The following is a 27596-nucleotide window of genomic DNA, read 5'->3' as shown; positions in this document are numbered from 1 at the left end:
TTTCCACTGAGCTCTGCCAAGCCCTACTTGTCTTGTCCGGAAAAGCCAGATGAGGCTGATGCTGGCCTGCAGGGCCATAGGGGTGTTTTTGGTGACACTGTGTGTGTGTGTGTGTGTGTGTGTGTGTGTGTGTGTGTGTGTGTGTGTGTGTATGTATGTATGTATGGTAAAATAAATATAAAACGTACCATTTTAGCCATTTTTTTTTTTTTTTTTTTTTTTTTGCGGTACAAGGGCCTCTCACTGTTGTGGCCTCTCCCGCTGCGGAGCACAGGCTCCGGACGCGCAGGCCCAGCGGCCATGGCTCACGGGCCCAGCCGCTCCGCGGCACGTGGGATCTTCCCGGACCGGGGCACGAACCCGTGTCCCCTGCATCGGCAGGCAGACTCTCAACCACTGTGCCACCAGGGAAGCCCCTTAGCCATTTTAAAAAAATAAATTTATTTAGTTTTGGCTGCGTTGGGTCTCTGTTGCTGTGTGCAGGCTTTCTCTAGTTGTGGTGAGCGGGGGCTACTCTTCGTTGCAGTGCGCGGGCTTATAATTGCGGTGGCTTCTCTTGCTGCGGAGCATGGGCTCTAGGCGCGAGGGCTTCAGTAGTTGTGGCACGTGGGCTTAGTTGCTCTGTGGCATGTGGGATCTTCCTGGACCAGGGATTGAACCCGTGTCCCCTGCACTGGCAGGCAGATTCTTAACCACTGCGCCACCAGGGAAGTGACCATCTTTTCAGTTCTTTTGAGTGTACACTTAAGAATTGCTTGATTAGCCTTCCATGGCGGTCCAGTGGTTGGGGCTCTGTGCTTCCACTGCAGGGGGCCTGGGTTAGATCCCTGGTCAGGGAACTAGGATCCTACAAGCCCCGTGGTATGGCCAAAATAAAAAATAAAAAAAAGAATTGCTTGATTGTTCCATGTTTAACTTTTTGAGGAATCACCAAACAATTTTCCAAAGCAGCTATACAATTTTATATCCCCACCAGCAATGTGTGATGTTTCTAATTTCCCTACATCCTCACCAACAACTTATTTCCTTCTTTCTTCCTCCCTCCCTTCCTCATCCTAGGTGTGAATTAGTATCTCATTTTGGTTTTGGTTTGCAGTTCCTAATGACTAGTAACGTTGAGCATCTTTTCATGTATTTATTGGCCATTTGTATATCTTCTTTGGCGATACAAATGTCTATTCAAGTCCTTTGGCTATTTTATAATTGTTTGTCTTTTTGTTGTTGAGTTGTAGGAATTCTATATATATTTTGAATAGTAGATCCTTATAGGATATGTGAATTGGAAATATGTTCTCCCATTCTCTAGTTTGTCTTTTCACTTTTTTTTTTTTTTTTTTTTTGCCTCGCTGGGCAGCTTGTGGATTCTCAGTTCCCTGACCAGGGATCAAACCCGTGCCCCCTGCGGTGGGAGTGTGGAGTCCTAACCACTGTACCACCAGGGAATTCCCTCTTTTCACTTTCTTGATAATGACCTTTGATGCATAAAATTTTAATTTTGATGAAGTCCAGTTCATCTATTTTTTTCTTTTGGTGCTCATGCTTTTGGTATCATATCTAAGAATCCATGGCCTAAACCAAGGTCATGAATCTTTTCCCCTATGTTATCTTCTAAGAGTTTTATGGTTTTAGCTCTTGTATTATGATCATTGATCCGTTTTGAGTTAATTTTTATATAAGGTATGAAGTAGAAATCCAGTTGTCCCAGCACCAATTGTTGAAGAGACTATTCTTTCCCCATTGAATGGACTTAGCATCCTTGTTGAAAGTAATTCAGCTGTATAAATTTATTTCTGGACTTTTACTTCTATTCTACTAGTCTATATGTCTACCTATGCCAGTACCACACTGTTTTGATTACTGTAGTTTTGTAGTAAGTTTTGAAATTGGGAAGTATGAATCCTTTAACTTTGTTCTTTCTTCAAGATTGTTTTAGCTACTTGGGATCCCTTGCAAGTCCATATGGATTTTGAGGACTGACTTTTCCATTTCTACAAAAAAGACTGTTGGAATTTTGGTAGGGATTGTGTTGAATCTGTAAATCAATTTAGAGTATATTAACAATACTCTCCATCTTAACAATATTAAGCTTTCCAGTCCATGAACATGGGATGTCTTTCCATTTGTTTTTGTATTCTTTAATTTCTTTTAGCAATGTTTTATAATTTTTTGTATACAAACCTTTTATCTCCTTGGTTAAATTTATTCCTAAGGGTTTTTCTTGTTTGTTTCTTTGTTTGTTTTGATGCTATTGTAAATGGAATTGTTTTCTTAATTTTCTCCTTCGATTGTTCAGTGTTAGTATATTGAAACTGCTTCTTGTGTGTTGATTTTGCATCCTGCGACTTTGCTATTTATTAGCTAGTTTATTAGGTCTAGTAAGCTTTCTGTGTATTGTTTGGGACTTTCTATATATAGGATTTTCTAGATATAGGATCATGTCATCTGCAAATAGAGATCGTTTTACTTATTCCTTTCCAATTTTTATGCTTTTTATTTCTTTTTCTTGTCTAATCGGTCTGAGTAGAACTTCCAGTACAGTGTTGAATAGCAGTGGTGAAAGGTGGACATCCTTGTATTGTTCCTCATCTTAGGGTAAAAGCTTTCAGTCTTTCACCATTGGGTATGTTGGCTGTGAGTTTTTCGTAAATGCCCTTTATCATGTTGAGGAAGTTCCCTTTTGTTCCTAGTTTTCTGAGTGTTTTTATCATGAAGGGATGCTGGATTTTTCAAATGCTTTTTCTGTCAATTGAGATGATCGTGTGGTTTTCTTTTTCCTTCTTTCTGTTAATGCGGTTTATTATATTGATTGATTTTATTTTTTTCCTTTGGCTGCATTGAGTCTTCATTGCTGCGTGTAGGCTTTCTCTAGTTGCGGTGAGCGGGGGCTACTCTTCGTTGCGGTACGTGGGCTTCTCATTACAGTGGCTTCTCTTGTCGTGTAGAACGGGCTCTAGGCACGCAGGCTTCAGTAGTTGCAGCACGTAGGCTCAGTAGTTGTGGCACGCGGGCCCTAGAGCACACTGGCTTCAGTAGTTGTGACGCATGGGCTCAGTAGTTGCGATGCGTGAGCTCTAGGGCATGCGGGCTTCAATAGTTGTGGCTTGCGGCCCCTAGAGCACAGGCTCAGTAGTTGTGGTGCATGGGCTTAAGTTGCTCCACAGCACGTGGGATCTTCTTGGACCAGGGCTTGAACCCACGTCCCCTGCATTGGCAGGCGGATTCTTTTTTTTTTTTTCAGTACGTGGGCCTCTCACCAATGTGGCCTCTCCTGCTGCGGAGCACAGGCTCCGGACGCGCAGGCTCAGCGGCCATGGCTCACAGGCCCAGCCGCTCCACGGCATGTGGGATCTTCCCGGACCGGGGCATGAATCTGTGTCCGCTGCATCACCACCAGGGAAGCCCCAGGCGGATTCTTAACCACTGCGCCACCAGGGAAGTGCCTTGATTGATTTTCTTGTGTTAAATTGCCCTTGATTTCCTGGCATAAATCTCACTTGGTCGTGATATTAATCCTTTTAATGATGTTGAATTTGGTTTGCTATAGTTTTGTTGAGGATTTGTGCATCTCTCTTCAGAAGGTATATTGATCTATAATTTCCTTTTCTTTTGATGTCCTCTTGATGGCTTTTTGATTGCTGTTCCAGGGTCTGCCCCATCTTGGTCTTGGAACTGGGTACAACACATTTGCAACAGTACCCAGACTTTATTCTGCCAAGAACCGAAGTCTCTAGGCCAGAGCTGGGAAGGTGCTTAGGAGCCCGTTTAGTCCAGCCTCTCTTCTTCTGATAGGGAACCTGAGATGTGGGGTGAAATCAAAGACCCACAGTCCTGAGTTAGGCTGCAGTGTCTGAGACCAGGCTTCAGAGTCTGGGATGTTGTCTCTGGAGCCCTGCCGCAAAGTGTCCCTGTCACTTTAAAACTCTTCAGGGGCTTCTCTTCAGGAGGCAGGAAGGGAATGTCAGACTTGTTGCCAAAGAGGTTCCTTGCGTGGAGCGCTCCAAGCTATCTCTGAGGACCAGGTGGGGGATTACAGCAAAGGGGTGGTCTCCTCCCTCCAGGCCTTGCTGTATATCTTCGAAGGGTGTGAGAGTCCAGAGGCCTGCTTTCTAAGGTCCTGTCCTCTGTCTACCCCCAGGCCTGCCTGGGTCATGGAAGACTCTTCAGTCAATTAGAGCTGTGCTGAGGCTGTGTCACTTCAGCGGGGTCTCCTGAGGGTCTCCTCTGGGTTATGCTTGGGATGCACCAGGAGCTCCACCTCCTCTACTGAGCGTGGATTTTGACCATTTCTTGCTGTTTCTGAAGGTGTGCTCTTCTGATGCAGATTCAGCCCTCCTGTCAAGGCTCAGGGAAGTGAGTATACTGAGGAGCTGACCATGAAGACCAGGTCTCTCATTGCGTCTCTCTGGCATTGAAATGTTGCCCTGGGACAATCCAGGGAGAGTCTGATGGGTGAGAGCCAGCAACCTCCTCAGTATGCAGCCATCAGCTGGCTCTTGAAAATGATTTTTCTATGATTATCAAAGTAATTTATGTTAATTGTAGAAAATCTGGAAAATTAAAGAGAAAAAGGAAGAATCTGAACTGACTGGAACATGCTCGCAACTCTCTGCGTGACTGCAGTGGTTTCAGCGGACTGTTGCTTTTGTGGGAGAGTCAGCAGAGGCGGATGGAGGGCAGCACGGACCCTAGAAACGACCAGTCCATTCTCAAGGCTGGTCATTTTCCAGGCCCCTGGTTTGGACCTGCTGCCTCAGGGTGGACCTGGCTGTGTGGTCAGCCGAGGGCCACTGCTGCTGCTGCTGCTCTTCTCTCCTGCTCTCTGGGAGATCCTGACCCAGCCCTCTTCTCTCTGGAGCCTGACAGAGAGGCGGAGTCACTCTTCTAGCCCATGTTGTGGTTTTTGCGGTGAAGAGTAGAGACTGAGAAGGTAGAGGCCGACTCATGGCCTCTCTGCCATGAGAGCTCGTCTGTTGTCCCTCTACACTTACTGGCTGTTTCACTTCTCTGACAAACGCTATTTTCTATTTTGCTACCATATTAGAAGAAAGGAGTAAATCAGATGGGTTTACCTTTCTTTCAGTCATTTTATGGGGTAACTAACTGTTCCCCCAAGCTTCTCAGATATATCCTGCTACTTGAAAAGAAAGCCCTAGTGGAGATGTGAAGTGTGGGGAACTAAGCTCTGTCTGTGCCTGTCACCAGCTTGGGGAGTGAGAGCCCTTGTTGCATCCTTCCCAGGAGACCATGGCAGCCTGTGTCTGTCAGTGTTCCTAGCATTGCCTGACCCATTACCAAGAAGGAAGCAAATGCTCACCTTCTTTCTCCTTGGCAGTCCCATGTAAACAGGCATTTGTTTTTAGATGTCCTAAGATCCAGGCCTTCAAGGATGGCCTACTTTCCTTTACCAGATTCCAATACTAGAAGAGCCTCCAGCGCATGAACTAGAGGACAGTGGGGTTGTCCACTCATTTCAGTGGCTGCCCTGAGGGCTCTCTGGATTCATGGTGATAGCTGAGGAAGCAGACTCTGACAGGCCAAGTGATGTGCCCTTGGGCACATGGTGAAGAGGTGATTTGAATCTGGGTTTGTCCGATATATTTGCTCTGATACAGGTATGTTTCCTATTCAGCTGTTTGTGCACAGTGTAAAGGCTTGGAGCAGAGCTGGAGCAAGGCTGCTACTGACAGGCACTTAGGCTCCAAACTTTCCAAGTACGTCTCAGAATTGCCCTTTCTTTGGTGACTGGTTGTGTTGGGATGTGTCCTGGGCAGCTCCTCCCCCGCCCAGTAAGTTCACCATATTCTAGAGAACACTTGGCTCTCTCCACATCTTGCCATCTCACTGTTTCTTTCCTTGTCCAGCCTTGTCATCTTCCACTGGGATGATTTTGGTAGCCTCTAGTTTTGCCTCTTCAATCCATTTTTCAAATATCAGATGTTTGATCAGTTGTGCCCTTTCTTAAACCCTTTCTGCAGCTTCCCAGTGACCTCCCATGAAGTTCAAACTCCTTAAGCTAGCATGCAGGCTGTGTGTGAATAACTTGTTTCCGGCTCCAGCTTTGGCTCTTTTTAGGTCTACCCAAGCTGTGACCCAGCCACACTGAGCTCTTCTCACTTCCTTGACCACGGGGCTGCTTTCTTGCCTCTACACCTCAGCACATTCTGTTGCTTCTGCGTGGAACAAGCTCCTTTTTTTCCCCCCTCATCTCCTTTACTAGGTCTTGGCTCAGCCTTCGCTTCCTCTGGGAACCCCCCACTCATTGCACCCTGATTCTCTGGCCCACCCCTGACTTGGCACTGGAAACTGTTCCAGGGCAGGGAATCCACCCTTGTGTCCCCAGCGCTGTACTAGCCACAGAGGATCTTTGTGGAATGGGTGACTACAGAGGCCTCTATGAAGAGACATGTATCACACCTGTTTTTACAACTTTAGCAAGGACCCAACAGCAGCAAACAACCCATTCATTTTCAAGTGCCACCAGAGATCAACGGAGGGGAGGCAGCGTCAGGGTGACTTCTTAATGTCATTCTTCCTGCTTCTTAGATCCAAAGGTGAACATACTTGGGTTTGGGTTTTTTTTCCTTATTGTTTTGCCTCATTCATGGCAGCCCATCGGAGAGCTGTGACCACATCAGTCCAGGACCTGGCAAGGCACTACACATGTTACTCATTGGTGATTTTTCTTTTTAATAAATTTATTTATTTACGTATTTATTTTTGGCTGTGTTGGGTCTTCATTGCTGTGGGCGGGCTTTCTCTAGTTGCGGTGAGTGGGGGCTCTTCTTCATTGCGGTGTGCGGGTTTCTCATTGCGGTGGCTTCTCTTGCTGTGGAGCACAGGCTCTAGGCACGTGGGCTTCAGTAGTTGTGGCTCACAGACTCCAGAGCGCAGGCTCAGTAGTTGTGGAGCATAGGCTTAGTTGCTCCGTGGCATGTGGGATCTTCCCAGACCAGGGCTCAAACCCATGTCCTCTGCATTGGCAGGCGGATTCTTAACCACTGCGCCACCAGGAAAGTACCCTCATTGGTGATTGAGAGCAAACCTCAGGTCTTACCTAGATTTTTTGTGAGTGGATGGAGAAGTGAACTTCCCTTGTGCCTGTTGTGTCACTAGGTCTGTTGTTGTAAGTCATTTAATTTCACAGTGCTGAAGTCCAATGTCAGCAAGAGGGGAGAATAGTACTGGGGATGTTGTGGCTGAGTTCAGAGCTCACTTATCTGTCATATAGCTCTGTCATGACCTCATACCACCTAGAAGCTGAGGTTCCCATTGAAATGTGGCTGAGAGAGAGCCTGTGACTTTGGTGATAAAATTCTTTACCAACCTGTGAATGGATGAACCCTAGGCGTTTGTTGAATGTCCATTATTTGCCCAGCACTGCACTTGAGTCTTGCTTTTCCTCTGAGGACTGGAGGCTCCAGCCCATAGCCCCAGCATCCTGAGGTGGGCAGCAGACACAGCACCTGTTCTCCCCACTGTGGCACGAGACGTAGGGTTGGAGCCTGCAGACTTAGGCTCCATCTATTGTGCTTGTTTGTTTGGGTTGAGGGATTGACGTTTGGGAGATATCAGAACCAAATAAACTCATATTCACATGCTGGGTTTTTAGCCAGAGATGACACCTTGGAAAAGGCAGGTAAAGATATTATCTCCCTGGACCCTAAATGACCAAGCTTGAAGAGAGGAAAAGACTTTATGTAATAACAAATGTTATAATTGGTGGTAGTGGGCTTGAACCTTTTTTTTTAAAGCAGTTCTGATATGTGTTCATTTATTTTATTGTGGTAAAATATAAATACATAACATAAAATTTACCATTTTAATCATTTTTAAGTGTACAGTTCAGTGGCCTTAAGTACATTAACATTGTTGTACAACCATCACCATCATCTGTCTCCAGAACTTTTTCCATCTTGCCAAACTGAAACTCTGTACCCATTAAACAATAACTCCCTATTCTCCCCTCCCCCTAGACCCTGGCAACCACCATTCTTTCTGTTTTTATGAATTTTATTTCATTTAGCATAGTGTCCTCAAGGTTCATCCATGTTGTAGCATTTGTCCGAATTTCTTTCCTTTTTACGGCTGTATAATATTCCATTGTGTGTATATACCATATTCTGTTTATCTACTCATCAATAGAAACTTTCTACCCGTTAAAAAACAAAAATTCAACTGGTGAATTTGAAGATTTAATTGGCTTTATTCAACGGTTCATGAATTGGGCAACATCGCATTTAGCAAGTAGAGAGATACTCCTTCCAAGGGGTTGTACAAAATGAAAGGTTTTTATCTGGCAGAAGGAGGGTGGGGCAAGAAAGTTATTAGAAAAAGAAAAGAAAGGATTGTTTTAGGCAGGACATCTTTTGCAGGAAGGGAATGGTGGGGTTTTATCATACAGATTACCTCAGTAGTGCTAATCAGGAAATTTCAGATTGATTGTTTAAAGGTCACATTCCTGAGAGAGGTTCAAAGTGCAATTAATTTTTTTAAAATTAATTAATTAATTTATTTTTGGCTGTGTTCGGTCGTCGTTGCTGTGTGCGGGCTTTCTCTAGTTGCGGTGAGTGTGGGCTGCTCTTTGTTGCAGTGCATGGGCTTCTCATTGTCCTGGCTTCTCTTGTTGCAGAGCACGGGCTCTAGGTGCACAGGCTTCAGTAGTTGTGGCGCACAGGCTTAGTTGCTACGCGGCATGTGGGAATCTTCCCAGACCAGGGCTCCAACCCGTGTCCCCTGCGTTGGCAGGCAGATTCTTAACCACTGCGCCCCAAGGGAAGCCCTAATTTTTTTTTTTTTTTGGCGGTACGCGAGCCTCTCACCGTTGCGGCCCCTCCCGCCGCGGAGCACAGGCTCCCGACGCGCAGGCCCAACGGCCACGGCCCACTGGCCCAGCTGCTCCGCGGCTTGTGGGACCCTCCCGGACCGGGGCACGAACCCGCGTCCCCCTCATCGGCAGGTGGACCCCCAACCACTGCACCACCAGGGAAGCCCTACTTTTTTTTTTAATTGGGGTATGGTTGATGTGCAGTGAAGTCTTGGTTTGCTGTCCTAGGGGCAGATAACTCCATTTTGGTCTTGTTATTTCTTTTTAATACACCTTTGGCTGATTGTGAATAAAGCCACTATGAATCTGGGTGTCCAGATACCTGTTAGAATTCTGCTTTCAATTCTTTTGGGTATATGCCCAGAAGTGGAATTGTTGGATCTTATGGTAATTCTGTGTTTGAATTGCCATATAATTAACTGCCATACTGTTTTCCACAGTGGCTGCACCATTAATACACATGGGTTTCAGTTTCTCTACATCCTCACTAATACTTGTTATTTTCTGTTTTTTTGATAATAACCATACTAAAGGGTGTGAAATGGTATCTCATTGTGGTTTTGATGTGTGTTTCCTAACAATTAGCGATGCTGAGCATCTTTTCATGTGCTGATTGGCCATGTGTATCTCTTGTTTATTCAAGTCCGTTGCCCATTTTAATAGAGTTGCTTGTTTTTTTGTTGTTGATTGTAAGAGTTCTTTGTATATCCTGGATATTAAACCCTTATCAGGTATATGATTTGCAAATATTTTTCCCATTTCTTTGGTTGCTTTTCACTGTGTTGACAGTCCTTTGATGTACAAAAGTTAGATGTAGTCCAATTTATTTTTTCTTTTGTTGCCTGTGCTTTGGGTGTCCAAAGAATCCAGGAAATCATTGCCAATTCCAATGTCATAAAGCTTTTCTCCTCTGTTTTCTTCAAAGAGTTTTATAGTTTTAGGTTTTACATTTAGGTGTTTGATCCATTCTGAGTTAATTTTGCATATGGTGTATGGTAAGGGTCTCCAACTTCCTTCTATTTTTGTTGTTTTTTTTAATAAATTTATTTTATTTATTTTTGGTTGCGTTGGGTCGTCGTTGCTGTGCGAGGGCTTTCTCTAGTTGTGGTGAACAGGGGCTACTCTTCGTTGCAGTGCACGGGCTTCTCATTGTGGTGGTTTCTCTTGTTGTGGAGCATGGGCTCTAGGTGCGCAGGGTTCAGTAGTTGTGGCCCGTGGGCTCTAGAGCGCAGGGTTAGTAGTTGTGGCGCATGGGCTTAGTTGCTCTATGGCATGTGGGATCTTCCCGGACTGGGACTCGAACCTGTGTCCCCTGCATTGGCAGGCAGATTCTTAACCACTGCGCCACCAGGGAAACCCCAACTTCATTCTTTTTTTTTTTTTTTTAAACGGTATGCGGGCCTCTCATTGTTGTGGCCTCTCCTGTTGCGGAGCACAGGCTCCGGATGCGCAGGCTCAGCGGCCATGGCTCACGGGCCCAGCCACTCCGCAACATGCGGGATCCTTCCAGACCGGGGCACGAACCCGTGTCTCCTGCATCGGCAGGCGGACTCTCAACCACTACGCCACCAGGGAAGCCCCCAACTTCATTCTTTTGCATGTGGATATCCAGTTGTCCCAGCACCAGTTGTATATCTATTTGGATATCCACATGTCCCATTTGTTGAAAAGACTATCACTTTCCCATCGAATCGTCTTGGCATCTTTATTGAAATCAGTTGACCACATATAGGAGAGTTTATTTCTGGGTTCTTAATTTAATTTTATTTATTTATTTATTTTGGCTGCATTAGGTCTTCATTGCTGTGTGCGGGCTTTCTCTAGTTGGGGCAAGCGGGGCCTACTCTTCATTTTGGTGCACAGGCTTCTCATTATGGGGGCTTCTCTTGTTGCGGAACATGGGCTCTAGGCGCCCGGGCTTCAGTAGTTGTGATGCGTGGGCTCAGTAGTTGTGGAGTATGGGCTTAGTTGCTTGTGGCATGTGGGATCTTCCCGGACCAGGGATCGAACCTGTGTCCCCTGAATTGGCAGGCGGATTCTTAACTACTACACCACCAGGGAAGTCCCCAACTTTTCTTTTCCCAAATGGATGGCATTGATTCTGTATGTTGCTTTGGGTAGTATTGACATCTTAACAATATTGTCTTCCAGTCCGTGAACACAGATGTCTTTCCATTTATTTGTTTCTTTTTACTTATTTATTTAAATATTTAAATATTTGGCTGTGCTGGGTCTTATTTGCAGCATATGGGATCTAGTTCCCTGACCAAGGACTGAACCTGGGCCCCCTGCATTGGGAGTGTGGAATCTTAGTCACTGGACCAACAGGGAAGTCCCTGTGTCTTTTTAAAAATTTATTTATTTATAAAAATTTATTTATTAGCTGTGCCGCATGGCTTGCTGGTTCTTAGTTCCCTGACGAGGGATCAAACCCCGGGCCCCAACAGTGAAAGCCCTGAGTCCTAACCACTGGATTGCCAGGGAATTTCCTATTTCTGTCTTCTAAAATGTCAGCAACATTTTAGTTTTTAGTGTACAAGCTTTTTGCCTTCTTGGTAAAGTTAATTCCTAAGTATTTTATTTTTTTTGATGCTATTGTAAATGGAATTATTTTCTTGATTTCTTTTTTCCTTTGTTCAGTGTTTATGTTGAAGCACAACTGCTTTTTGTGTGTTGATTTTGTATCCTGTGACTTTGCTGAATTTGTTTGTTAGTACTAACAGTTTTTTGTGGAATATAGGATTCCTACATATAGGATCATGTCATCTGTGAACAGAGATAGTTTTACCTATTCCTTTCCAATTTGGATACCTTTTATTTCTTTTTCTTGTCTACTTGCTTTGGCTAGAACTTCTAATACTCTGTTGAATAGAAGTGGCGAAAGCAGGCATCTTTGTCCTGTTCCTGGTATTAGAGGAAAAGTTCTCATTCTTTCACCATTGGATATGATGTTAGCTGTGGGTTTCTCATATAAGGCCTTCCTTTTATTATGTTGAGATAGTTTCCTTTTATGCCTAGTTTGTTGAGTGTTTTTGAGAAGTAATTTAATATACCGTACAATTCACTCACAGTGTACAATTCACTGTTTTTTTAGTATATTCACAGTGTCCTTATAGTTTTTTTTCTGCTCTTTGCTGATCTTAGACTGGTTGGTTAACAGTTTTTAAGTGTATGAAGACTTGCTGGAAGGCTGCATCTTTTTGTAATTTTAGAACATCATACTTTTGGAAAAGACTTAATATCATCCAATGTTTGAAAAATTGGGACTCATTCCCTTTGAACACTGACTTAGCTTGACCTCATATGAACATGCAACTTAGGCTTCTGTGGGGCTGCTCCCTGTGTCATTGACACGGGGGCATGACATCCAAGTGTGGGTATTGGTCTCCTCTGTGTGCTCTACCCTTAGCTTATCTACTCAGATTCTCAAGTTGACCCTGGGGTTTGAACAGAGGCTCCCAGGACATCCACTGGTAAACACTGCCCCACCTGTGGGGCAGAGTCTACAGGGAGGTGTTGAGGGCTAACTGCTGGAGGTGGAAGAGGCTTCCCCTATACAGAGACATAAGCAACTTGTGTTTGAGTGCATGTGTCGTAGTAGTTCCCTGTTCCCATGGGAAGTTGTGGAACCAGAGCTCTGTTGCTGGTGGCCAAGCATACTCTTCCTGGATGACCCTTGACCTCCCCTATTTGCAGTAGCCTTAAGCAGTTGGGGGTCACCCAGGAAGCACATGTGCTTCAAACACAAGCCCTCATCTTAGTGTCAGGAAACCTGTATGCCAGGGATGGGATCACATGTGATGTTGGGCAGAGGCCAGGCCCCTCTAAACAGGGCAGGATAAGTGGCCTGGCATCCAAGTCAGGAAAATTCCTGGCTATGTTGCATTTGCATATGTTGATTGATGACTGCAGGGGCAGTTGGGGTAATTTGCTGCTTGGTCAGCTGTGGTGTAAAGGGAATGGAGACCAACTTTTGGCAGCATCTTCCACGTAAAGTAAGGAAGCTGATTATTTGGGCTGCTGTTTTTCTGGGCAAATGTGCAGGTTTTAGTCTAATGGGAATCCTGCCAGCAGGCTTACACAGCTTCTGCTCCTGATGGTCCTTGAAGGTCCCCTCCTGGCAGGAGGTAGCAGGCAGTTTGAGAGTCTTTTGAACCATGGGAGTCATTCTTTGAAGTGCTGTTCCTTTCCCTTTTCTCCTTTCCCTTCCCTCCCCTTTCCCCTAACCCCTGCAGGCCAGTTATTCGGCTGCTGCTATGTGTTGATGCTGTTGTTTCCTGGGTCCTGCCCAGCAAGATGGGGGGTAGCTGGTTTCAGGGGAAAATGGGTGGGTCAGAGCCTTCCTCCCTGCTCTCCAACACCCAGTGGTGCAGCTGGCCAGAGAAGGGCAAAGGGCCATTTGCTGCAGGTGGAAGGCTCGGAGCTTCAGGAGCACCACGTTGTGAGGACTCTGGTAGTGTTAGGAAACAGGTACATAAGGTGCATGGAACATGCCAGGAGAGAAAAAGAATGGCCCAAGGTGGGGAAATGTATGTAAAATGGTTTCTTGCAGAATTACAACAGGGAACAATTAGAATGTAAATGTAAGCTACTTGGAAATGGTCAAAATAAGGCAACCCCATGTAATTGCTTTTTTAAAAATACATTTTTTATTGTGGTAAAATATACATCACATAAATTTTATCACTTTAACTATTTTTAAGTGAACAGTTCAGTGGCATTAAGCTCATTCACATTGTTTTAATTTACTTATTTATTTATTTTTGGCTGCATTGGGTCTTCGTCGCTGCACATGGGCTTCCTCTAGTTGCGGTGAGCGGGGGCTACTTTTCTTTGCCGTTGCACGGGCTTCTCGTTGTGGTGGCTTCTCTTGTTGCGAAGCGCAGGCTCTAGGCACATGGGCTTCAATAGTTGCAGCACGCAGGCTCAGTAGTTGTGGCACACAGCCCTAGAACACGTGGGCTTCAGTAGTTGCAGCGTGTGGGCTCTAGAGCGCAGGCTCAGTAGTTGTGGCACATGGGCTTAGATGCTCCGCGGCATGTGGGATTTTCCCGGACCAGGGATCGAACCCGTGTCCCCTGCATTGGCAGGCAGATTCTTAACCACTGCGCCACGAGGGAAGTCCTTATTCACATTGTTAATGCAACTGTAAAGTTACCCCTTAGCTGTCTTGGTTGGGGTAACCGTAAAGTTACCCCAAGCCGTCTTGGTGTTTTCAATATTGTGAGCTTCTCAACTACTTCTTGATGCTCATATGTGGTTAATTCAGGCATCATGTGTGGGTTTCTACTATTTTACACTTAGATAGTGTTGACTTGTTTCTCTTATTTCTAAGTTCTTGGGGAAATAACTCACTGTTTCTTTGTACACTACAAATATTTAGACTAAAAAACCCTGTTCATTTCCTTTTCTGACCTGCCCTCTCATGAGTGCCACTGAGATATCTTTGACAGAGTTGCCCAGCATGGGTCCCACCTGGCTGTAGCTGCCTAAATTGTTTAGGTACCTGGGTGGGAAGAGTACGGGGTGGGTCTCTGGGGCCTCACACACCACCACCTTCAGCTTTGGATGACTGAGGAGACCAGTGGTGAATGTATAGGGCAAGGGTAATGAATTTGGAGACCCCAGAGAAGAAGCCCTGTGTGAGGGGTCTTTACGATCCTATATGGATCCAGCTGGCTTTACTTCTTCCATGTTTTGGTCTTTGCTGAAGAGTGACTTGTCCCTTTGGGCTTGATCTTGCATTATTCTGCCAAGCACTACCTAGGATTGAACTAGTTACTTTAGGCACTTCTTGGGAATAGATTCCGCCACCTTAGCTGGAGCCAGAAACCAAGGGACTGGAAGCAGTGACTGCAGGAAACTTTCCTCTGAAACTGAAGCCGGTGGTTCCTGGTTACAGACACTACCTCCTGTTTCTCCAGCTGCTTAAGGCATTGAGAGATTTCCATTAGAAAATCAAAATGTAAAGGTTCTCCAAGAACCACTAGTTTGTTAAAAGTGTCTCTACATTCATTGCTTTTCCTGTTTTTCTGTCTTTTACCAAGAAATATTTGAGAAGGGAGATGCATAATCATTTGCTAACCAGAATTTTTGTATGTATGCTTTTTCAAAGGTACATGGGAATAGGACTCTCAGCTCAAGGCGTCAACATGAACAGACTTCCTGGTGAGTCATTAGCTAAGAGAACATTTTTCTGCTCTCTTGATCCATTCTGTGATGAGAGTCATGGTGGCAGCCAACAAGCTGGAGAGGACTTTGTTTGCTGGCTGCCTACTTGCTAAGCCAAGCCATTGGGTGGAGGATCCTGAAAGGTGGCCATTGGGCCGGGCTGGTGTGGGCTTCCATTCCAAAAATTAATTGCCAAGTGATTGTCCTTCATGGAATTTGAACTGTTTACAGTCAAAACCAAGTGACCTGAGCTTGCTCCCAGTGGGAATACACCTCATTAGCCCTCACTGCTATTGGCCTTTGCTTACCAGCATGGGACTCTGGCATATATGGAGAGGAAGGCTGCCACCAACATTGCTTCCTTTTTTATCTTACCATGTTAATGACCAAAGTCTTTAAGTCACATTGTGACTTGTGGAAGACAGTTGAGGCAGTTTCTTAATAAATAGGAGGATGTGCGTGAGACTTAGATTTACAGTCAGCAAACCTCAGATTTGTGGAAGGCTCTGGACCCTGCAGGTGGGCCTTCTCTACCACCCAGGCACCCTTTCAGCTGTCTTCTGCCCAGCAGTTCATGCCCAGTCCTGGGCTAGGCGCAGTTGAGGGGACAAAAGCCTCTACCAGAAGCTGGTGGGTTCTAGAATATGGTCCTCAGTCCATTTGTCCCTTGAGTGGTGTAAGTGGCATGGTGCAAGCTGTCCTGACACTGTCACGGAGGCAGGAAAAGTCCTTGTGTTTTTGCTCGGGCCCTCTCTACTTTTTGGCCTCTGACACAGAGAAGGCAGCTGGCTTTTTCCAAAGAGTGAGTAGCACTTAAACCGTATGTCTTTTCCAATCTATGTTTAATATCAATCAGGTTTTTTCGTCATTGACTAATTTCAAGTACTTGAAATCTAGACCTGCTCAGGATTCAACTAATTGTCAGGAACCTGACTTTTTAAAAAAAATTGGCTTTGATCTGAGCAAAAACTGTCCTTTAGTTATTAATCAGAATGTGTGTGGCATGTTTGGCCTCTTTGTGTAGCATGCAGCTGTGATCTTTGTTATTCAAGCCTTGGCCTTAGCTGACTAGATGTATCTACAGTGTTCACAGCTCTGTCTCATTGTGAACAGGGAGCTTAGAAAAATAATTTCCCATCAAAGGTAAACTGATTCTTAAATCTTTTTCTTGCACTAAATGTGCTCTTTGAACTTTTGCATGGCTTTGGTGGCAGAGAAAAGAGACTTTTATAGGTTCGTTTTACAAAAGTAACTACTATAATCTGTTATTGGGTGGCACTTTAAGCAACTCTGAACATTGGTTAAATGAATTTTTGTTAATCTGTAAAAGAATACTGTGCAGCCATGAAAAAAATAAGGAGGCTCTTCAAGTACTGTTTTGGAGTAATCTCTGGGATGTATCACTAAGTGAAAAATACAATGTATATTATGCTACCAAATGTAAAAAAAATGAGGGAAAATGAATATATCTGTATCTGCTTGTACGCGCATAGAATATCTTTGGAAAGCTAAGAAAAACTTGTAATATTGGCTGTCCCTTGGGACAGGGTAGCTGGGGATAGGACTGGGAAGGAAATTTTTCACTTTTGAAGCTTTCACATTTTCTTTCTTGTGAATATATTACCTGTTTTAAAAATATAAATAAAACTAAAATAAAATAACCAAAAGCAAATGCCCCTACATCAAGAAGCCCTCATGCCTGTCTTTTAGCTGGTCTTGGAATGCAGTCTTTTACCATGTGCATGATATTCTGAGTTCCACACACTCATCCTTCTTTAGTAAGAATCGTTTTCGCCTGGCCATTGGGTTTGGGATCCATGGTGTGGAGCAGGTGAGGTAGGAGAGTTCAAGGTCTGCCTAAATTGACCTGAAACTGTTTGAGATGGAGCCATGTGGAGCTGTCTCAGTCTGTTTGCCTTGTTCATAAGATGGGTCTTTTGACCCCTCTGGGCTGCTTAGAGGTGAGCTGCGGGTCTTGTGCTTTGACATTGTTAATGTAACATTGTTGTGAAGTCAGACCCTGCCTGGCCCTGTAGGGAGAAGGGGCTTGGGGACAGTGGATAAGGTGTTAGTTCATGCACTAACACATCAGGAAAGCTAGCACCTTTTTTACATCCTCACTGGTGCATCTCTCTTTCGGCAAGAGAAAGGAGCCTCAGTGTTCTGTGGATATTGTACCTGTCTTCATTTTCACTCTGCCTGCCAGCTCCTGCGGGTTTTCCTTCCTGCTGTATCTGATCATCTCTCTGATTATTCCTTAAGGTGGAAAGTAGGAATCAGGTTGCATCTAGATAGGGATTCTCCCTAGGAATGATGGATGCCTCTGGCTTTCCCGGATACAGGGCTGGTTGAATGGCTGCGCAGACCTACTACAGGACAGATGTGGGGATAGCAGCAAGACACTCCTCTCAGGAATGATGGGGGGGCCTGCCACTGTTCATCCCAGCACTGGGTTTGGAAGATCAGAATCCCCTTTGGTGCTTTCCATTTCCTGGGGTCACTGTGTGTGTGTGTGCACGTACACGCATGCATGTGTGTGTGTATGATGAGCGTAACATTCTCCAAAACCAAAAGTATCATCATTCATAAACAGTTATACCTGAAACTACTTGGATGTATTTTGGTAGTGAGGTGAGAGGTAGAGGATGATAACAGCTAAAGCCTTTCTGCCAGTTGCTTCTGATTTCTAAGAGGTCATTGGTTGAGGTGAAAGCTATTTGGACTGTTTGGATGTATGGTTGGTGGGAGGGGAGTGATGGTAGTGACCTTAGCTGTGTCTAGAATTTGAGACTTTGGTGTTAACTCCAGATGAGATGTTTGAGGGTTGATGTATCTCCTTGATAGATACAGGTGTATTTAGTGGAGGGTAGCTGTAGGGGTGGTTACTGCACCACAGCACTGTGAAGTGGTGTTTCAGCCTGGCATTTAGGGGCAAATAGGAGTTTGCCCGATGGTTTTGGGCAGTGGTACTTTAGGGCCTGAGAGTGGATCCATAAGTTTTCTGCTGTGATGGGATGGCTTCCTGGGAACAGTCAGGATGAACCAGTTGAGGGAAGAGTCTTGTGTACTATGGCAAGGGGCCTGGACTTCTGTATATATAAGCAGTGGGAGCTGCAGGAGCGTTTTTTTTTTTTTTAATTTTTGTTGAAGTATAGTTGATTTACAATGTGGTGTTAGTTTCAGGTGTACAGCAAAGTGAATCAGTTATACATGTACATATATCCTCTCTTTTTTTTTTTAAGATTCTTTTCCCGTATAGACTATTACAGACTATTGTGTAGAGTTCCCTGTGCTATACAGCAGGTTCTTATTAGTTATCTATTTTATATATAGTAGTGTGTATATGTCAGTTCCAATCTTCCAATTTATCCCTCCCCCGCCATATCCCCTGGTAACCATAAGTTTGTTTTCTACATCTGTGACTCTACTTCCATTTTGTAAATAACTTCATTTGTATCCTTTTTTTTAGATTCCACATATAAGTGATATCATATATTTGTCTTTCTGTGTCTGACTTACTTCACTCAGTATGACAGTCTCTAGGTTCACTCGTGTTGCTGCAAATGGCATTATTTTGTTCTTTTTTATGGCTGAGTTTCAGGCGTGTTTTCAGCAGAGGCAAGATGTGATCATATTTGCTAGTTCAGGAGTGAACTAGTTTAGAAGAGGCCTTCTAGAAGGGGTCAAGGCTGGGCTGGGGCTCCTGGGCAGTAGAACTGTGAGAGCTCAGGCATGTCAGGGAACTTCAGGAGGTGGTAGATTAATTTATCAGTGAATCCATCAGGGACAGTTGGTCTTTTAGGGAGGACATGTTTTGGTGTTCTCTTCCTCTCTTGTTAGCTTGTTCAAGTAGCAGCTTTTTCTTGTGGCATTGCTTTTAGTATATTCTGCTTTGGCCATCTGGTTCTCTTAATGTATAGGAAAATGACTATGATTAATATTACTGAAACCTAAAAATGTCTTTGTGACTGATCTTTTAGATTAATTGAATCCGTTTTGTTAATTATTAAATAAAGAACAATCACTGTTATCAATCTGTTGCTTTCTTTTTTTTTTAATATTTATTTATTTATTTATTTTGGGTGCACTGGTTGTTAGTTGCGGCACATGGGATCTTCGATGTGGCATGCGGGCTTCTTAGTTGCGGCATGCGGACCCTTAGTTGCGGCATGCATGCAGGATCTAGTTCCCCGACCAGGGATCGAACCCGGGCCCCCTGCATTGGGAGCGTGGAGTCTTACCCACTGGACCACTAGGGAAGTAAGTCTGTTTCATACATATTTTTAAATTGAGATATAATTAACATACCATAAAATTCACTCCTTTAAAGTGTACAATTCCGTGATTTTAATATAGTTACAAAGTTGTGCTACCATCACTGCAGTCTAATTCCAGATTATTTTCATCATCCCAGAGAAAAACCCCATACCCATTAATAGTCATTCCTGGACTTTCCCTCCTTCTAGCCCCTGGAACCACTAATCTACTTTCTGTCTCCATGGATTTTCCTATTCTGGAGATTTCATATAATATGTTGCCCTTTGTGACTGGCTTCTTTCAGTTAGCGTGTTTTCGAAGTTCGCCTATGCTGTAGCATGTTTCAGAGCTTCATTCCTTCTTGTGGCAGAATATTATTCTGTTGTATGGATATATCACATTTTGCTTATCCATGCATCTGTTGATGGTCATTTGGATTGTTTCCACCTTTTGGCTGTTATGATTGATGCTACTATAAACATTTGTGTACAAGTTTTTTTGTAGACATGTGTTTTCATTTCTGTTGACTGTATACCTAGGAGTAGAAATGCTCGGTCATATGGTAACACTGTTTAGTCATTTGAGGAACTGCCAGACTTTTTTCCATAGTGGCTGCCCCATTTTACATTCCCACTAGCAGTGTATGAGGGTTGATTTCTCCATATCTTTGCCAACACTTGTTATTATCTGACTTTTTGATTATAGTCATCCTAGTGGGTGTGAAGTGGTATTTCATTGTGGTTTTCATTTCATTTCCCTGATGACTAATAATATCAAGCCTCTTTTCATGTGCTTATTGACCATTTGTCTGTCTTCCTTGGAGAAATGTCTATTAATATCTTTTACTTTTTTTTTGACCACGCTGCGTGGCTTGCCTATTTTTAAATTGGGTTATTTATCTTCTTATTATTGAGTTGTAAGAGTTCTTTATATGTTCAGGATACAAGTTTCTTGTCAGTTATACGATTTGAAAATCTTTTCCCCTATTCTTTTATTTTTAATTTTTAAATTAAAAAATTTTTTTATACAGCAGGTTATTAGTCATCAATTTTATACACATCAGTGTATACATGTCAATCCCAATTCATCACACCACCATCCCCTATTCTTTAGGTTGACTTTCTTTTTTCATATCTTTTCTATTATGGTTTATTTTAAGCTATTGAATATAGTTCCCTGTGCTATACAGTAGGACCTTGTTGTTTATCTATTTTATATATAGTAGTTTGTATCTGCTAATCCCAAAGTCCTAATTTATCCCTCCCCTTACCCCCCCTTTCCTCTTTGGTAACCGTAAGTTTGTTCTTTATGTCTGTGACTCTGTTTCTGTTTTGTAAATAAATTCATTTGTATCATATTTTAGATTTCACATATACATGGTATCATATGGTATTTGTCTTTTTCTGACTTCACTTAGTATGATAATCTCTAGGTCCATCCATGTTGCTGCAAATGGCATTATTTTGCTGTTTTTTTATGGCTGAGTAGTGTTCCATTGTGTGTGTGTGTGTGTGTGTGTATTAGGTTGTCTTTTCTTTTATTCTTTTTTTTTTTTTTTTCCGGCCACACTGAGGCATGTGGGATCTTAGTTCCCCAACCAGGGATCGAACCCATGCCCCCTGCAGTGGAAGCACAGATTCTTAACCACTGGACTGCCAGGGAAGTCCCAGGTTGTCTTTTCTTGATATCTTTTGAAGTACAACAGTTTTTAATTTTGATGAAGTCCAATTTATCTATTTCTTTCTTTTGTCGCTCATGCTTTTGGTACCATATCTAAGAATCCTTTGCCAAATCCAAGGTCGAGAATATTAAATATGTTTTCTTCTAAGAGGTTCATAATTTTACTCTTTTTTTTTGGCCACACCACATGGCATGTGGGATCTTAGTTCCCTGATCAGGAATTGAACCTGTTCCCCGTTCAGCGGAAGTGGGGAGTCCTAACCATTGGACTGCCAGGGAATTCCCATTTTACTCTTCTGTTTAGGTTTTTGATCCATTTTGAATTAATTTTAAAAAATTAATTATTTATTGGGCTGAGCCAGGTCTTAGTTGCGGTGCACGAGATCTTCGTTGCCATATGTGGGATCTTCGTTGTGGCGTGCAGGATCTTTAGTTGTGGCATGCAAGCTTTCTCTAGTTGCAGCAAGTGGGGGCTACTCTTCATTGTGGTGTGCAGGCTTCTCATCGCAGTGGCTTCTCTTGTTGCAGAGCACGGGCTGTAGGCGCGCGGGCTTCAGTAGTTGCAGCATGCGGGCTCAGTAGTTGTGGCTTGATTAGAACTTAAAGTAGCTGGGTGAAGTGGGTATGGAGGTAGTGGAGGCAGTTCTCACCTTCCTTGAGGAACCCAGCAGATTCTCTGTTGCCTATGAATGGTTGATTGTGCTTTGCCAGGCCCTGAAAGTGCAGTTAAGGGGCAGCCGAAGAGCCCTCCAGGCAAGAGCACAGGACTTACTCCTCTGTCTCCACTCTGTCTTTGAGCAGATCATGCCTCCAGAAACCCCAGTGTTTTGCTTAAGGTCCAGTAGACAGTGAACCCGCTTGCCCCCAAATGAGGTTACCTTCCTGCAGAAACCAGATCCTATACAGACTGCCAACAAACACATGAAAGAATGCTCAACATCATTAATCATTAGAGAAATGCAAATCAAAACTACAATGAGATATCATCTCACACCAGTCAGAATGGCCATCATCAAAAAATCTAGAAACAATAAATGCTGGAGAGGGTGTGGAGAAAAGGGAACCCTCTTGCACTGCTGGTGGGAATGTGAATTGGTACAGCCACTATGGAGAACAGTATGGAGGTTCCTTAAAAAACTACAAATGGAACTACCATATGACCCAGCAATCCCACTACTGGGCATATACCCTGAGAAAACCATAATTCAAAAAGAGTCATGTACCAAAATGTTCATTGCAGCTCTATTTACAATAGCCCGGAGATGGAAACAACCTAAGTGCCCATCTTCGGATGAATGGATAAAGAAGATGTGGCACATATATACAATGGAATATTACTCAGCCATAAAAAGAAACGAAATTGAGCTATTTGTAATGAGGTGGATAGACCTAGAGTCTGTCATACAGAGTGAAGTAACTCAGAAAGAGAAAGACAAATACCGTATGGTAACACATATATATGGAATTTAAGAAAAAAAAATGTCATGAAGAATCTAGGGGTAAGACAGGAATAAAGCCACAGACCTACTAGAGAACGGACTTGAGGATATGGGGAGGGGGAAGGGTAAGCTGTGACAAAGCGAGAGAGAGAGGCATGGACATATATACACTACCAAGTGTAAGGTAGATAGCTAGTGGGAAGCAGCCGCATAGCACAGGGAGATCAGCTTGGTGCTTTGTGACCGCCTGGAGGGGTGGGATAGGGAGGGTGGGAGGGAGGGAGACGCAAGAGGGAAGAGATATGGGAACATATGTATATGTATAACTGATTCACTTTGTTATAAAGCAGAAACTAACACACCATTGTAAAGCAATTATACCCCAATAAAGATGTTAAAAACAAAACAAAACAAGAAAACCAGATCCTCATGTGTTCCCTGTCTCTGTTGACAGTCACTGTCCACCTTGGCCCATAAGTGGGAGGAGACCTCAGAGTAATTGTCTCTCATCCCATGGTTCTGCTACTTCCCAAGCATCTCTTTTATTTGGCCCCCTTCTCTATCCCTACTCCATTGGGCTATTTCCATGGCCTCCTGATTAATCTCTTTACCTCAGGCCTCTGTTCTCCATTCCCTTTGTACACTCTGCCCCTTGCCTGCTTTGGATCTCTGACCCCTCTGCCCACAGGACACAGGTGCTGTGGGCCCTGCTCAGCCTTTTCTGCCACTTCTGCCCTCCACACACGGTGCACACCAGTATGTCTGTGTGGGGCCCCAAACATCCTGCAGACATTTCATGCTGTGCCCCTTGGCAGATGTCCTTCTTGCCCTGGAGGTGTCCTTCTTGCTTGTGACACCTCGTGCAGTCTTGCCTGACCCCTTCAGCCATGATCATGTCTCTGATGACACTTGCCACCCTGCCGCATGTGATCCTTCCACATTTATGCAACTGTATCCTTGCTGGGTTGTGAACTCCTTGGGGCTGGACCACATCTTTTTATAGCAGCTCTCCCAGAGTGAGCACAGATGCCCTTGGGCTATGGGAGCAGGCCATTCCTGCATTTCCCTGTGCTTTGCCTCAGTGAAGTAGCTTCAGTAAGCCAAATGTGTTTTGGAACCAGTGCCGAGTCAGGTCCCCCTGGCCTGCAACCTGCCTTGGGCTAGAAGCCTTCATCTGGAGCTCAGCCTCCCATCACCGCCCTATTGTGGCACTGGTAGTGCATGGGGGCTCTGCCACTATCTTCATTCTGTAGGAGGAGTCACTGTCTCCCCTTTTCTGTATGTCGGGGCTCAGTGTTGTTGAACCAACTACTGACTCACTTTTGCTCATGTGAAGAAAGACACCTAGGGCTGTGGTTGGCTTCCCGAGCAGTGTAGCTCAGTGGCCAAGAACATGGACTCTGGAGCCACACTGCATTTGCATCCTGGCAGCTGTTTTACCTAGAGCAAGTTCCTTAACTGCTCTGGGTCTCAGTTTCCCCATGTGTAAAATGGATGCGATACTAGTACCTAACTCATATGGGATGGGTATGGGGCTTGAGTGCTTAAAGTGCTTAGAATAGTGCCTGATACAGAAGAGGGGTACACAGATTTTAGCTTCTATTGTTATTGAGAAGGTTTTTTTTTTTAATGTATGTATGTATGTATATATTTATTTATTTTTGGCTGCGTCGGGTCTTCATTGCTGTGCGTGGGCTTTCTGTAGTTGTGACGAGTGGGGGCTATTTTTCGTTGCTGTGCGCGGGCTTCTCATTGTGGTGGCTTCTCTTGTTGCAGAGCACGGGCTCTAGGCGTGCGGGCTTCAGTAATTGTGGCATGTGGGCTCAGTAGTTGCTCCACGGCATGTGGGATCTTCCTGGACCAGGAATTGATTCCGTGTCCCCTGCATTGGCAGGCGAATTCTTAATCACTGTGCCACCAGAGAAGTCCCCAGAAAGGTTTTTGTTTGTTTGTTTTTCCTACCTGAGGAAGAAAGTACCTATACATTTAAAGTTCTTTTATGAGTGTTTGTGTATCAGAGTGGAGTTAGGTGTAATCTGAACTACATTTTCTCTCCAGTGCTGTGTTTTCTGTATTTGAGTAGACATGTTTAGTACATTAGCTGGAGGTGAATTATGGAGGACGAAGATGGAATAGCAACCAAAGTCAGGATGTTGATGTTTTGAGTGTTTTCTTATAGGTTTTCCTGTACTGGCTCAGCAAGCCCATCTTTGCCTTTAGGGCTGTCAGGAGTCGAGGGTAGCCACGCCGGGGATCTCACTTGGCTCTGGGAGCAGGTGGTGACAGGGAGTGCTTCTCATGTGAGGCTGTGTGCTCAGTTTTTCCTGGGAACATATGGGCATGTTGTAGCTTGCCTGGTCAGAGGTTTTCTGTTGGAAGATGTGGAAGTTTTGATGTTTATCTTTTATAAAGTGTTTTTGGCCTCCTTAAGTATGAACCAAGGAACAGGTGTGGCCCAAAATAAGAATGTCAGAATGCTTGGCTAAATGGCTTTGCAGCCAGGAAGGATGATCTGCAGGTAGGTGAGTGTACCTGCAGCCCCACCCATCGGTTGTTGAGCTGGCAGCAAACTGCATGGGCTGGGATCCCTGGATTGGAGAAGCAGGAGGAAAGTCGGGTGTGGATATAGGGGGATTTGGGCTTCTCCCAAGCTCGGGTGCTTTGAAGGGGGCAAGGATAGAACAGATCTTCCTTCTGTGTCTTGTACGTCAGACAGAGCCAGGGAGACTCAGGCTGTGTTGATAGGTGGCCTCATCCGCATCAGAGCTGGACAGCTGATAGTTTCCTCCTTGCCATTTCCTTGGAGGAGACAGCTGTTCTCTTGGGGTAGCATCTATTACCTTAATTACTACAACCCCTCAAAGGAGAACCCAGGCCCGTTGAGGCATCCTTTCCTTGAACTGTTGGAAAAGAAGCAGCTGGAAGACCACAGATGGGGATTGGGGATGGGGGGCATATCTTCTGAAGCAAATGGCACCTGGCAGCTGGGCCTCAGTGGGGGTGAGAGGGGAGGGTGTAGTGGTAGGGCAAGGAGGGGTGGCAGGGCGACTGTCTGCTTTCATTCCACATGATGGGTCATGATCCAGTGAGCATCTTTTCCTCTCCCTGGAGCTGACCTTATTAAGACTGTTACCTTACTAACAGAGTGAGCTATTAGGAGCACACCCATGGGAGTGTTTGTGTCCTAATCCCTGTGGCTGGGGCCTGCTTCTACTGGGTGGGGCACATTCTGCAAACAGCTGATATTTCATATCTGCGTGTGCCATGGGAAGGGAACAGCAGATAGCAGAGATCAGGGCAGAGCCCTGAGGGTCCATGCCAGGTTCATGAGGGCAGAGGCTGGCTCCTGTCGGTGTGGCAATAAATAACTGAGTGTTGGATATCCTTCCTCTCTATTCTCCTAAGGATATGCAGAGTAAGGTGTCTGCTCAGAGCAAATACCAATAGTAGGTGGCTTTGTGCAACAGATGTCTTAGAGATTACTGACATGTAAGTGGGTTTCCAGTAGTCTGGAAGTGCTGTTAGTCTGTACCCACCAAATGGGGACTGCTTCTGTCCCACTCCATGTGGGCTGAGACCCTTGTTCCCCACAGCTGATGAGCCCCCTTTGTATTCGTCATTGACCACCACCTCTCTTTGGAGCATCTTTTACCTAGGATCTACGTTGCTTCACAGGGGTCTGCCGTGGGGCTGCTCATTCCCTCTGTGGGGGAAGTCGTGCTTCTCTCCAGCTGAGTGGGTTGAATTATCAGGGCGCCACTGGGTGTCTGGGTTACCTCTTCCTAATCCCGGCAGTGCGCCTGGGAGTAGGCCTCAGCAACCCTGGCTTGATTGTAGGCGCTGTACAAGCCTCCCAAGTGAGTACTGCCTGAGGCTGGTGAAGGGAAGAAACTGACTCGTGATGGTCCTGAGTTCACGCCTATAAGGTACCTTGAGGCAGCCCTCCCTGGAAAAGGGGGGCAGCCAGGAGATTCCCTGAAGCCACTGGAACAGCTGCCCAGGACCTGCCCAGCTGTGGGAAGATAGGTTGGGGTTTATGCACTTGGTGCTGCCCAACCCCTTGTTGCCTTTCTCATTCTGTTCTTTCTTTGAAATGTCCTTAGGAAATGAATGGGTGGGAGTGGAGGGATAGAAACCCAGAGGCCTTGTAGCTCTGGCAGCAGGTTCTACTGGGCAGTCCAGGCAGAGGGTGGTTTGGTAGTTGGGCCCAAGGGCCAGGTAGCTGGTCCAAACTCCTGGTGGTTCACATGGGGGTTAATGGTTTGTGCCACAGGACCCTCCCCAGTCCCTACTATGGAGCTTGTTTCATGTAAGAGGCCCTCTGTTTCCCTGCTGCTCCTCTCTGGGCCAGCAGTGCCCTTGGCCCTGTGGCCAGTTAAGCCCGTGGTCCTTTTCCATGGGCCTTTCTTACCTCACCCACAGGGAGAGCTGTATTACCACAGTGTATCAGGGCTCCTTGGCAGCCTTTTGAAATGAGGCAGCTAAGATAACAAATAAGTTATTATTCCTGGGCCTGGGGATTTCTTGTCTACAGTATCCTGTTTTCTTCTTCCAGATACCAGCTCCTACCTCTCTGTAGCACAGAGGTAAAATTTTTGGATTTAAGGCTGTGTTTTTCAGGGCAAGTTAAGTCCTTTGAGATAAGAGGTTTCATCGACAGCAGAAGAGCCAGTTCTGAAACCTGAGTTTGTCAGTCTCTGAAAACAGAGATTATCAAGTGTCATCTGGTGTGGCTGGAGGTTGGGGCCACATGAGGGTGGAGCTGAGTGGGGACCAGTTACTGCTCAACTTCTTGTTGCCTCCTTGAGGGAGTCTGTATCTAGGGGTCCTGGAAATACTGGACTACCACGCTGGGCCTTCTTTTCGAAGGGTTTTATGCATGCCCATTTCTCAGGATCTGGCAGTATGTGCAGAAAGTCACAGGCTCCTACATTACCAGGGGTCATCTGTCCACTAACTTTCCCCAGAAGTTCGAAAGGACCTTAGCGGAAATAAGGACAAGCCAAACCCAATCCCAGAGGAGAGATACCAAGGCCTGGGAGCTGAGGTTGTACCTCAGTTTAGTGGGACAGTTCACCCCTTTCCTTAGCCTGATTGAGCATGGATGACAGACCCAGCCTGTTCTCTGGGAGCCTGAGGTGTTGGCAGGTAGCCCTGCCAAATGTGCCAGATGCCACTTGAGCCATGTCTTAGCCAGACCCAGCAAGACCCACCCTGGATGTCCC

At 45.0% G+C, this 27596-nt stretch overlaps 1 protein-coding gene across 3 annotated transcripts in view; it reads left to right on the top strand.

Annotated features, from left to right (window-relative positions):
- Positions 1 to 27596, top strand: part of RANBP10 (RAN binding protein 10) — a 66704-nt gene that overhangs the window by 9841 nt on the left and 29267 nt on the right. For all 3 annotated transcript variants that reach the window (XM_065898535.1, XM_065898536.1, XM_065898534.1), the window contains exon 3: positions 14940 to 14992. In XM_065898535.1, coding sequence (XP_065754607.1) covers positions 14940 to 14992 — 53 coding nt within the window. The remainder of the gene's footprint in view (positions 1 to 14939; positions 14993 to 27596) is intronic.

The sequence above is a fragment of the Phocoena phocoena genome, chromosome 20 (genome assembly GCF_963924675.1).
Source record: "Phocoena phocoena chromosome 20, mPhoPho1.1, whole genome shotgun sequence".
In the NCBI taxonomy this organism is placed as follows: domain Eukaryota; kingdom Metazoa; phylum Chordata; class Mammalia; order Artiodactyla; family Phocoenidae; genus Phocoena; species Phocoena phocoena.
Note: the sequence above shows the minus strand (reverse complement) of the source record. Positions and strands in the feature narration are given on the sequence as shown.